General features: G+C 44.1%; 1 protein-coding gene across 1 annotated transcript; it reads right to left on the reverse strand.

The window, feature by feature from the left end:
• Positions 1-474: 474 nt before the first annotated feature.
• LOC125548874 (putative F-box protein At4g22180) lies at positions 475-3,946 on the reverse strand. Its single transcript, XM_048712403.2, has one exon. It carries the CDS (start codon positions 3,694-3,696, stop codon positions 2,332-2,334), a length of 1,365 nt encoding a protein of 454 aa, XP_048568360.2. The 5' UTR covers positions 3,697-3,946; the 3' UTR covers positions 475-2,331.
• Positions 3,947-13,547: the final 9,601 nt, after the last annotated feature.

Below are 13,547 nucleotides of genomic sequence, written 5' to 3' on the forward strand. Positions count from 1 at the left end.
CAGTTTTATTGAGAACTTTAATAAGATGGCTGCATGCATCTCTTAGATGCAGAGGCCGGGGGAAAACCTCCTTTTCCAAAAAAAAAAACAGTTTTATTGAGAACTTTGTGGATAAGATGGAACAATAGGCACCTTTTAGGCAAAAGTTCATAGTATAACCGAAATAAATGAGGAACTAATCAACACTAATCCTACTGGATAGTACAGGATCAAAAGAGATTATACATCATATCCCTATTCGATTTCCGATTTTCGACAAGCGATCAGAGATGTATACATGAAACTACCATGGATGGAGTGTGCACAGGAAATGTGCACGGAATCAGATCACACAAACCCGACGCAAGAGGGACCCTCTGACCTCGTAGGGGACTCCATGGTATTGTCAGCAAGCGAATATCTAACAGACATCCCATTCAGGCTGGACACCATTATCTGCATTAGCACAGCCAACAGTCAGCTGATAAAGCAATAATATTCAGTGGGGAAGGAAAAAGAACTCAAAGCTATTGGAGAATCGGGAAATCTATGTAAATTATACAAGGTGAAAACATCATCTCCTCAAAATAGAAATCCCCATGTATTTCTATTTGAAAGAGGGGATGATTATGCTATGATTGTATTTAGAGACGAGGAATATAGGGATCAACTATACAGAGATCAGGATTATCTAGATTAGGAGTTAGGTCCAAATATTGGCTTAGATACTCATCTTAGGGCCATATGTAGGACTCACTACTCCTGTTTATATTCTGAATGTAAAGGGCATAAGACATAAGTATCACACGGGCAAGTGGTATGTTAACACCAATCGTGTGTAGAAACAGCTTTCAGCGAATGAACAACTCTAGAAGCAAAATTTAAATACTTACAACACTAGAAATGTGTTTTAGCTTGCCAATTGCTCGCAAACTTTTCCGGATAGAGAACTCATCTTCAGGAAAACAAAGTTAGCAGAAGGTTGGAGGTCAATGCTTTTGAGCTACCGAAGAAACAGACCTCAAAAACAGATTGAGTGCAAAAAACAAGCATGTCTGTCGATCATGTGCTTATGATACGGGAACGGTGACCCTTTCTGTACAGAAATGTAACTGTGTGTCATGGAGTAACAACCTACAGCTATTGTAGCACAGAATCACTGATGCTCATTAATCATATTCTTTTAGAATTGCAGTATAGCTGAATAATCAACTTAGAGCATACCATAATTATCACTCGTCAATCTAGCTAAGATAATATCCTTGCATACTTGTTCCTCCCATGTATGTACCTTGAGCTAATTCTCAAATGAACTTGGAAGCACATTTGCAAGTCTTGGAAAAAATCATTTATAACATGCCCAAATGCCAAACTTCCTTTTTCTTCTTGAAACTTCCAAAGTTTGTGGGGTTTGCACATCCGACACGTGTGGACTGGCTATGCATTGCTCATTCAGTTTTCATAATATCTTATTAACCTCTCCAGATTGTGGCTATGCATTGCTCGTTCAGTTTTCATAATATCTTACTAACCTCTCCAGATTGTTTAAGAAAAAAGGGAGTGCAGGCTTGAACACCAAGGATAAACCCTTTTCAAATTGGATTTGTTGCCAGGTCATATAAATAACGGATCTGTATAAACCATCGAATACCAGTTGCACACTAATTTCACAAAAGACTAAAAGGTTATTTAAACAATATGACAAATTACAGAAAACCAGAACACAATTAGGGCAGGTCTAACACGGAAAAACCAATTTTTGGAATTTTTTGGACATAACTACATGTTTTGATCATCTAATCGAAACCTACTCTTACACTTGTGCTTGAGAGAACACATACACTTGGGCTTGTGTGGTATCTCTGCGCCGTGTATGAGCTTACATGGTCCATACTTAGCACAAAGAGTCACGCAAGACGACGTCGTGATTCATGAATCACTGGCGGTGAGATGACACATAGGCGACGTATGAGCTGATATGGTCTACATGTTACTTTTTGTGTTACGAGTGGTGAAATGGTAGGTTTGGGTTAGATAAAATGAATAAACGATCCACTAAACACATGTGGTTCTGTGAAAGAAAATATAAAACTGCGGTTCCATGTTAGACCTGTCCTAAATGGAGAAGCTTAGTATCGTAAACATATGCACACTGAGACAAAAGATATTGGACAATTCAGAAAATAAAAGCCATTTAAAATATAGCAAACCAGGTATGAAAAACATATAAACGGAACATGCCTCCGTTTTCATAGCATTTGCCCATAAAATTTGGAAAATTGTTCCAGAAAGCCCTTTTGGACAGTTTCTAATAGCATCCGAGAAGCTAAATACAAAATTTTAATAAGCTCACTACTTATCCACAGCCATGTTAATCCTTGTGAGGTTGGGTGTCATCCATATGGGATTTGGCCAATTGCACCAAAGCTTAGGTACACCTTCCCAACTGTCATTTTCCAAGTTGAGAATACCTATATCCCGGTCATTATTCTTATACTTCGAAATATATGTTATGTCGTCTGTGAAATAAACACGATTTGGCTTCAGTTGTGGATATTCCTCAGTATTAAGGCATTGCGACTGACTACGCCCAAGAAACAGCACATGATCATGCAAGCCATTCATTTCCACAAGTTCTTTTGCTGCCACATCAACTTTATATAATAGTATTTTCTCAGTCTTTATGAACCCTTCGGGTGTGTCATCTATTGCTCTGCAAATTTGCAACAGATCACCCCATGGAGCCTGAACAACATACGTGTACCCAACCGTCTTGTAATTCTGCAACTCATCTGCAATAATATTCCTTGTGATGGTAGGACAGGTCAGATCAAAAGTATAGACTCCTCCGGTTTCTGTGAATGCATACAATAGACCATCCATGTGGATGCATTGTTTATAGTTCTCACCCGGCAGCGAGGTCCATTTATAATCACCTACCCTTGCAAAGGAAAGATATCGATCTGGACTGTGGATGATAACCACAATGTAGCTTCCCATGGGTGGATCAGGAAACACAAATGCCCTGATGTAGAGGCAGTCAGAAAACTCATTTGGATCATCGTTCGGCGCTAGATCCCACATCTTAATCTTATTAACTGCACCGGCACTATCTAAGATTGGTTCTATTTGCTCAATGGTGATCGCCGAGGGGAGGGCAATCTGTTGACCAGTGATCGGATTGAGAAGGTGAAGCTCGAACTTCTCATCAGCAGTAACTAACCAGCCATGGGAGGACCCAATGAGATGCCTACTACGGATAGGTGGATCCGGAAGATTTAGCTTGTAGACCCTCTTTTCTGCAAGACTGTAGAGACAAGCTACGTTCTCACCATCGGATTCGGAGGCGTAGAGGAGGCAAGGTGTCTGGGGCCGCTTATATTGCCCAAGCTGGCTATGTAGACTACTATAAGCAGAGCGCCAGAAGGAGCACACAGAGCTCGCACGAATGAGGTCAGGAAGCTCCAGGAGGGAAAAGATATCCATCAATACATCCAGCGGCAGCTCCAGCAGTGTTTCAACCACAGTCTCGGTCTCCATCAGCGGCGGCTCTGGCAATATTTCCACCACGGTATCCGTCTCCATCAGCATAAATGGCGGGTGTTTTCTGAATTTCCAATGTGAACTGGGAGGGGGAGAAAGAGCCAGCAGCGTACGCAAAATTCTCAAGTCTAGCTGCAGTAAGCCCATCATCCTCACTAAGCTACACGTCCCCATTGGAGAAATTGCAAAACCGGATCTTCTGAACGATGAATCGCTTCTGCAGCTATCAACCGCACAGCTTTAGTTCAACCCAGCAGGAACAGGGGCAGGCAGCACTTGTATATATAATAGGAAGCTCAACCCACCTACCGAGGCCTCAGCTCAGCTCTAATTCGAGTAGGAAATGAGTCCGAATCCAAGAACGACAAGTAGTCCCGCGAAATTTGGACTGGAGACTACGGGAAAAAAAGAAAGATTTGGACCTGGAATCGGACTGCGCGGCTCAGACGGATCCCAATCCCATTCCCGCGACGACAGGAAAGAGAGAAGCAACAAACCAGAGGAAGTGCCGAAGTGTAGCAGCTCGATAGCGCACAAGGAGGGTGGGAGGTGGCGGCGAGATGGAGCTTTTGGCGTTGCGCCTCGGCGTTTGCTGAACTGGGGACTTCGTCGGCGGCGAGATGTGCCGCTGGCTGTATCGAGGTAATCTCGTTATCCACTAGAGAGGCCCATCTGTAAGGCTCCATCTAACACATCGTTTTGTTGCATAAGAAATGTTTTTTAAATAATCATACATACGCACCCTCACCCCTATATACACAAGCAAACATACCCTACTTCTATGATTTTGAGAGACTGAATCAACACATTATTTTAAAATTGACGAAGTCTCCATAAACATCTCCGTAGTCGATGAGAACATCTTCTCCCATAGAATGCACACCGATAGAAAATCTGAAATAAATGCTGGAAAATACAAACACCTGTGTCAAGTTTAGGCCTTGAATCATGATAGATTGTGGTTACCAATGTCCTTCTAATCATGCAAGCCAAGATTGGTTTGCTGAAAAATTGCTAAATTTGGCACAATAATCATATCACAAGCTTTATGACCTATTTTTAAGAAAATCATATGCCGACTTTATAAATAAATTCATAGCGGCAACAGAAAACAAATGATGAGTTGTAACATGTTTTTTAATAACACAGTATAGACGTAAACGGCTATACATGCGCGCATTCATCTAATACACATATGTATACCCTATCCTTATGAGCACTTTGAGAGACTCAGCCTGCACATCATATTGAGATTGATAAAATCGTCACAGATGTCTCTATAGTCGACGGGAACGTCGACTTGAACCATCATGGATTGTGGTTACCACTATCCTTCTAACCATCCAACCATATATTGGTTTGCTAGAAAAAATGCTAGATTTGACACAGTAATCATGTCCCAAGCTCCCTGACCTATTTTTAAGAAAATTCATATGTCAACTTTATAAATAAATTCATAGCAGTGACGGGAGACAAGGTAATAAGTTATTCTACTGAAGATATTATCAAAGGAAAGTTTTCTCGGGTGGACGATCGTACTATGATGGTAAGAAGGACAAAAGCTATTGGTGCATGGCCGCCTCTGCCGGTAGACCATTCAACCCTCTCAGTGGATGGCTCCTTCTCGGTTGAGGACGTTACAGCGGCAGCGGGCATGACTCTTCGCAGATTAGATGGAAGTGAGATATTTGCAGCTTACTGATTCTGTTCAACTGCAATGGCATCTTTGAAGTAGAAATTCATGCACTGATGCAAGGTATGGCTTTGGCGTTGCAGCACACCGACGACGAGTTATTGTCTAGTCAGATTCTTCAGAGACTTTGACGTCTCTCTCTCTCTGTGTGTGTGTGTGTGTGTGAAGGGTCTGTCTCATTCGTTTTAAAACGGCCACTTGGCTGCTGAGATTAAGTTGTTGATAGAAAGGAGATATTTTACTCCTATGAAGCTTAAATGTGTTTAAAATAGGGTTGTAGATCGTCTAGCGTTGTATAGTCATACTGAACATAGCACTGTTGTATGGCTATATAGAGGACCACTGTGCACTCAAGAGCTTATGCCTCTCGATTGTAACCCTATTATCTTGGAATAAATTTCTTTCACCCCACAAAAAAGGGAATTAAGCGTGCAGGCCATCGAAAAGATACTAAAAGGTAACTAGGTGCGGGCGGAGACATAAGACATGGACCCAAATGATTAGGACTCCAATTACGGTCAACCATAATCGAATGCAACAAACGAATCTAGCCAGATCACATTTGAAGATGATGTGCTTCATGTTTTCGTTCTCTCTACGAGGAGAATAAGACGCCGCAACATTGTCATTGCGTTTAATGGTTTGGTCACTAGGAGGGAGAAGCTGTCTAACCGCCCACAAAAGGAAAATCTTAAATCTTAAGAGGAATCTGTGCACGCCAAACAACCGAGAGGTGGTTAGACAATGCCCCCACGCCATCTTAGAGTGAATGGAGTTGACCAAAAACTTGTTGAACAAGTAGTGTAGCCAAAACAGAGTGTCGGGTGTATCCAGAGGGTAGGGAAGAAGGCAGTGAGTTCTTGCCAGTTCGCCATCTGTTGGAGTGAAAACCGGCAGACCTCGGGATAGGGGGTTCCGAGCTATGTGGGTTCTCGGATTGGTGGTAATAGGAACAAAGAGACGTTGTTTACCTAGGTTCGGGCCCTCTTGATGGATGTGAAACCCTACGTCCTGCTCTTGTTTATATTGATGTGGATGTATCAAGTACATAGTTGATCTACCTCGAGATCGCAAGATGTGGTCTAAATCTAGGGCTAGGTGAATGATATTGAAGGAAATATGCCCTAGAGGCAATAATAAAGTTGTTATTTATATTTCCTTATGTCATGATAAATGTTTATTATTCATGCTAGAATTGTATTAACCAGAAACTTAGTACATGTGTGAATACATAGACAAAATAGAGTGTCCCTAGTATGCCTCTACTTGACTAGCTCGTTAATCAAAGATGGTTATGTTTCCTAACCATAGACATGTGTTGTCATTTGATGAACGGGATCACATCATTAGAGAATGATTTGATGGACAAGACCCATCCGTTAGCTTAGCACTATGATCGTTTAGTTTATTGCTATTGCTTTCTTCATGACTTATACATGTTCCTATGACTATGAGATTATGCAACTCCCGAATACCGGAGGAACACTTAGTGTGCTATCAAACGTCACAACATAACTGGGTGATTATAAAGATGCTCTACAGGTGTCTCTGATGGTGTTTGTTGAGTTGGCATAGATCAAGATTAGAATTTGTCACTCCGATCGTCGGAGAGGTATCTCTGGGCCTTCTCGGTAATGCACATCACTATAAGCCTTGCAAGCAATGTGACTAATGAGTTAGTCACAAGATGATGCATTACGGAACGAGTAAAGAGACTTGCCAGTACCGAGATTGAACTAAGTATGATGATACCGACGATCGAATCTCAAGCAAGTAAGATACCAATGACAAAGGGAACAACGTATGTTGTTATGCGGTTTGACCGATAAAGATCTTTGTAGAATATGTAGGAACCAATATGAGCATCCAGGTTCTGCTATTGGTTATTGACCGGAGATGAGTCTCGGTCATTTCTACATAGTTCTCGAACCCGCAGGGTCCGCACGCTTAACGTTCGATGACGATCGGTATTACGAGTTTATGTGTTTTGATGTACCGAAGGTAGTTCGGAGTCCCGGATGTGATCACGGACATGACGAGGAGTCTCGAAATGGTCGAGACATGAAGATTGATATACTGGAAGGTTATGTTTGGACACCGGAATGGTTTCGGATGAGTTCAGGCATTTACCGGAGGGTTACCGGAACCCCCCGGGGGCTTAATGGGCCTACATGGGCTTTAGTGGAAGAGAGAGGAGGCGGCCAAGAGGAGGGGCACCCCCCAAGCCCAATCCGAATTGGGGAGGGGGTCGCCCCCCCTTTCCTTCTTCTCCTCTTCCCCTTCCTCCCCCTCCTAGTTGGACTGGGAAAGGGGGGAAACCTACTCCTAGTAGGAGTAGGAATCCCCCCTTTGGGGCGCACCATGAGGCCGGCCAGCCCCTCCTCCCCTCCTTTATATACGAGGGAGGGGGCACCCCATAGACACACAAGTTGATTCTTAGCCGTGTGCGGTGGCCCCCTCCACATATTTCCACCTCGGTCATATTTATCGTAGTGCTTAGGCGAAGCCCTGCGTCAGTAACTTCATCATCACCGTAAACATGCTATCGTGCTGACGGAACTCTCCCTCGACCTCAGCTGGATATAGAAGTTCGAGGGACGTCACCGAGTTGAACGTGTGCAGATCGCGGAGGTGCCATGCGTTCGGTACTTGATCGGTTGGATCGCGAAGACGTTCGACTACATCAACCGCGTTACTTAACGCTTCCGCTTTTAGTCTACGAGGGTACGTGGACACACTCTCCCCGCTCGTTGCTATGCTTCTCCTAGATAGATCTTGCGTGATCGTAGGCAAAATTTTGAAATATTACATTCCCCAACAGTGGTATCAGAGCCAGGTCTATGCGTAGATGTTATATGCATGAGTAGACCACAAAGAGTTGTGGGCGATAATAGTCATACTGCTTACCGGCATGTCATACTTTGATCCAGCGGTATTGTTGTATGAAGCAGCCCAAACCGACATTACATGACCGCGTTCATGAGACTGGTTCTATCGCCGTGTTTCGCACACAGGTGGCTAGTGGGTGTCTGGTTCTCCAACTTTAGTTGAATCGAGTGTGACTATGTCCGGTCCTTGTTGAAGGTTAAAACATCACACTTGACAAAAAATCGTTGTGGTTTTAATGCGTAGGTAAGAACAGTTCTTGCTAGAAGCCCGTAGCAGCCACGTAAAACTTGCAACAACAAAGTAGAGGACGTCTAACTTGTTTTTGCAGGGCTTGCTGTGATGTGATATGGTGAAGACGTGATGAGATATAAATTGTTGTATGTGATGATCATGTTTTGCAACACAATTATCGGCAACTGGCAGGAGCCATATGGTTGTCGCTTTATTGTATGAAATGCAATCGCCATGTAATTGCTTTACTTTATCACTAAGCGGTAGCGATAGTCGTGGAAGCAATAGTTGGCGATACGACAATGATGCTACGATGGAGATCAAGGTGTCAGGCCGGTGACGATGGTGATCATGACGGTGCTTTGGAGATGGAGATCAAAGGAACAAGATGATGATGACCATATCATATCACTTATATTGATTGCATGTGATGTTTATCCTTTATGCATCTTATTTTTCTCAGTACGACGGTAGAATTATAAGATGATCTCTCACTAAATTTCAAGGTACAAGTGTTCTCCCTGAGTATGCACCGTTTCTACAGTTCATCATGCCGAGACACCACGTGATGATCGGGTGTGATAAGCTCTACGTTCACATACAACGGGTGCAAGCCAGTTTTGCACATGCAGAATACTCGGGTTAAACTTGACGAGTCTAGCATATGCAGATATGGCCTCGGAACACTGAGACCGAAAGGTCGAGCGTGAATCATATAGTAGATATGATCAACATAGTGATGTTCACCATTGAAAACTACTCCATCTCACGTGATGATCGGACATGGTTTAGTTGATATGGATCACGTGATCACATAGATGATTAGAGGGATGTCTATCTAAGTGGGAGTTCTTAAGTAATATGATTAATTGAACTTTAATTTATCATGAACTTAGTCCTGATAGTTTTTGCATATCTATGTTATAGATCAATAGCTCGCATATAGCTCCCCTGTTTTATTTTTTGATATGTTCCTAGAGAAAAATAAGTTGAAAGATGACAGCAGCAATGATGCGGACTGGGTCTATGATCTGAGGATTATCCTCATTGCTACACAGAAGAATTATGTCCTTGATGCACTGCTCAGTGACGGGCCTATTGCAGGAGCAGATGCAGACGTTATGAACGTTTGGCAAGCTCGGTATGATGACTACTTGATAGTTTAGTGCGCCATGCTTTACGGCTTAGAACCGGGACTTCAAAAACGTTTTGAACACCATGGAGCATATAAGATGTTCCAAGAGCTGAAATTGGTATTCCGGACTCATGCCCGAGTCGAGAGGTATGAGACCTCTGACAAGTACTTTGCCTACAAGATGGAGGAGAATAGCTCAACCAATGAGCATGTGCTCAGTCTGAGTACTACAATCGCTTGAATCAAGTGGGAGTTTATCTTCCAGATAAGATAGTGATTGACAGAGTTCTCTAGTCACTATCACCAAGTTACTGGAACTTCGTGATGAACTATAATATGCAAGGGATGACGAAAACGATTCCCGAGCTCTTCGTGATGCTGAAATCGATGAAGGTAGAAATCAAGAAAAGCATCAAATGATGATGGTTGACAAGACCACTAGTTTCAAGTAAAAGGGCAAGGGAAAGAAAGGGAACTTCAAGAAGAATGGCAAGCAAGTTGCCACTCCCATGAAGAAGCCCAAAGCTAGACCCAAGCCTGAAACTGAGTGCTTCTACTGCAAAGGAAATGGTCACTGGAAGCGGAACTGCCCCAGTTACGTTGTGACATTTGATAGCACACTAAGTGTTCCTCCAGTATGCGGGAGTTGCATGATCTCATAGTCATAGGAACATGTATAAGTTATGGAGAAAGCAATAGCAACAAACTAAACAATCATCGTGCTAAGCTAACGGGTGGGTCAAGTCAATCACATCATTCTATAATGATGTGATCCCGTTAATCAAATGACAACTCATGTCTATGGTCAGGAAACATAACCATCATTGATTCAACGAGCTAGTCAAGTAGAGGCATACTAGTGACACTCTGTTTGTCTATGTATTCACACATGTACTAAGTTTTCGGTTAATACAATTCTAGCATGAATAATAAACATTTATCATGATATAAGGAAATATAAATAACAACTTTATTATTGCCTCTAGGGCATATTTCCTTCAGTCTCCCACTTGCACTAGAGTCATTAATCTAGATTACATTGTAATGATTCTAACACCCATGGAGTCTTGGTGCTGATCATGTTTTGCTCGTGAGAGAGGCTTAGTCAACGGGTCTGCAACATTCAGATTCGTATGTATCTTGCAAATATCTATGTCTCCCTCCTTGACTTGATCGCGGATGGAATTGAAGCGTCTCTTGATGTGTGCTTGGTTCTCTTGTGAAATCTGGATTCCTTTGCCAAGGCAATTGCACCAGTATTGTCACAAAAGATTTTCATTGGACCCGATGCACTAGGTATTACACCTAGGTCGGATATGAACTCCATCCAGACTCCTTCATTTGCTGCTGCCGAAGCAGCTATGCACTCCACTCCACACGTAGATCCCGCCACGATGCTCTGCTTGGAACTGCACCAACTGACAGCTCCACCATTTAATAAAAATACGTATCCGGTTTGTGACTTAGAGTCATCCGGATCAGTGTCAAAGCTTGCATCGATGTAACCATTTACGACGAGCTCTTTGTCACCTCCATTAACAAGAAACATATCATTAGTCCTTTTCAGGTATTTCAGGATGTCCTTGACCATTGTCCAGTGATCCACTCCTGGATTTCTTTGATACCTCCCTGCTAAACTAATAGCAAGGCACACATCACGTCTGGTACACAACATTGCATACATGATAGAACCTATGGCTGAAGCATAGGGAATGACTTTCATTTTCTCTCTATCTTCTGCAGTGGTCGGGCATTGAGTCTGACTCAACTTCACATCTTGTAACACAGGCAAGAACCCTTTCTTTGCTTGATCTATTTTGAACTTCTTCAAAACTTTATCAAGGTATGTGCTTTGTGAAAGTCCAATTAAGCGTCTTGATCTACCTCTATATATCTTTATGCCCAATATATAAGCAGCTTCACCGAGGTCTTTCATTGAAAAATTCTTATTCAAGTATCCTTTTATGCTATTCAGAAATTCAGTATCATTTCTGATCAACAATATGTCATGTACATATAATATCAGAAATTTGTAAATACATGCTTCTCCAAAAGTTTGTACAAAACCATATGCTTTGATCACACTATCAAAGCGTATATTCCAACTCCAAGAGGCTTGCACCAGTCCATAAATGGATCGCTGGAGCTTGCACACTTTGTTAGCACCTTTTGGGTCGACAAAACCTTCTGGTTGCATCATATACAACTCGTCTTTAAGATATCCATTAAGGAATGCAGTTTTGACATCCATTTGCCAAATTTCATAATCATAAAATGCGGCAATTGCTAACATGATTCGGACGGACTTAAGCATCGCTACGGGTGAGAAGGTCTCATCGTAATCAACTCCTTGAATTTGTCGATAACCTTTTGCAACAAGTCGAGCTTTGTAGACAATAATATTACCGTCAGCGTCAGTCTTCTTCTTGAAGATCCATTTATTCTCTATGGCTTGCCAATCATTGGGCAAGTCAACCAAAGTCCACACTTTGTTCTCATACATGGATCCCATCTCAGATTTCATGGCCTCAAGCCATTTTGCGGAATCTGGGCTCATCATCGCTTCCTCATAGTTCGTAGGTTTGTCATGGTCAAGTAACATGACCTCTAGAACAGGATTACCGTACCACTCCGGTGCAGATCTTACTCTGGTTGACCTATGAGGTTCAGTAGTAACTTGATCAGAAGCTTCATGATCATCATCATTAGCTTCCTCACTTACTGGTGTAGGAATCACTGGAACTCATTTCAGTGATGAACTACTTTCCAATAAGGGAGAAGGTACAATTACCTCATCAAGTTCCACTTTCCTCCCACTCACTTCTTTTGAGAGAAACTCCTTCTCTAGAAAGGATCCATTCTTAGCAACGAATATCTTGCCTTCGGATCTGTGATACAAGGTATAACCAACAGTCTCCTTTAGTTATCCTGTCGGGTGGTAGGTGCGACATATGCCAACGGGTGGCTTATCATTGTGGGAGCCAGTAAAACATCGCCGGTGCCTGGAAACGGGATGAGGCGAAGACATGCACGCCGGCGAATCTTACCCAGCTTCGGGGCTCTCCGTGGAGATAACACCCCTACTGCTGCTCTGCGGGGTCTCCGCATGATCAGTAGATGAACAAGTAGCTACACGATGCTCCTTGAGCTGTTTGGCGAGAGGAGGGAGAAGGGCTCTGCTTGCTCTCTTCTCCTCCCTACGTGGTGTCTAAAACTAGCAGGGATCAACCCTTTGCATGGGTGTCCCGGGGGGTTTATATAGGCCTAACCCCGGGGTACAATGGTAATCCGGCTGGGTGTGGGGCCCAGCCGTCTATGTCTCCGCTCTTCGGCTTCTGCGCCGGCTACTAGGGCCCGCCAGCTGGTGGGTCCCGCCGGCTACCAGCTCCTTGGTCGACAGGCAGGCCCCACTGTCTAGGGCCTTGTCGGTGCTGGTTACTATTGCTCAATCTTGGGGACGAGGGCTTCGCCGAGGTAAGCGTGGCTACAGTGCTGCCGTCCGGCGGGTGACCACTGTAGCCTCACCGCGTCTTGTCTCCTTAATGGGGCGTCTCCTTCGAGGGGGTGGCAAGCCGGCTGGAGAGAGTCGGCTCCGTCTTGGGCCGACTGGGGGAGACTAGGCCGCCTTCGGGCGTCTCTCTGCCCGAAGGGGCCCACCGCCCGTGGGCCGTACTGGTAGCCCGTCGTGGATGACATCAGGGTCAACGTGGCAACAGTGCTGCGCCGGACGGGTCATGGCCACCCGTACGGCGCACTGTGCCAGGCGCGCTCCAGGATTCGGGGGTGGTAGGCTTCACTGTAGCCACGCCCCGTCACATCGCCGTTATGTGGATGCAGACTTTGAGGGTATGATCTTGACCGCTTTATGGGAGCCGGCTCCTTGGAGTCGGCCTTCTCGCAGCCGGCTCCTCGGAGCCGGCCCTCCCGCGGCTTTCTTCATGAGGGCTGAAGTCGGGCCGCCTTCCAATAGCCGGCCTGGGAGACAGCCGGCCAGGGGAAGGCGGCCCCATGTCTCGGATTCTTGAGAGCCGGATCGGCTTGTAATTTTCGCAAAAAGGCCAGGGGGAGCCAACTAGG

The sequence above is a fragment of the Triticum urartu genome, chromosome 1A (assembly GCF_056163025.1).
Source record: "Triticum urartu cultivar PI428250 chromosome 1A, HENAU_Tu73, whole genome shotgun sequence".
Classification (NCBI taxonomy): domain Eukaryota; kingdom Viridiplantae; phylum Streptophyta; class Magnoliopsida; order Poales; family Poaceae; genus Triticum; species Triticum urartu.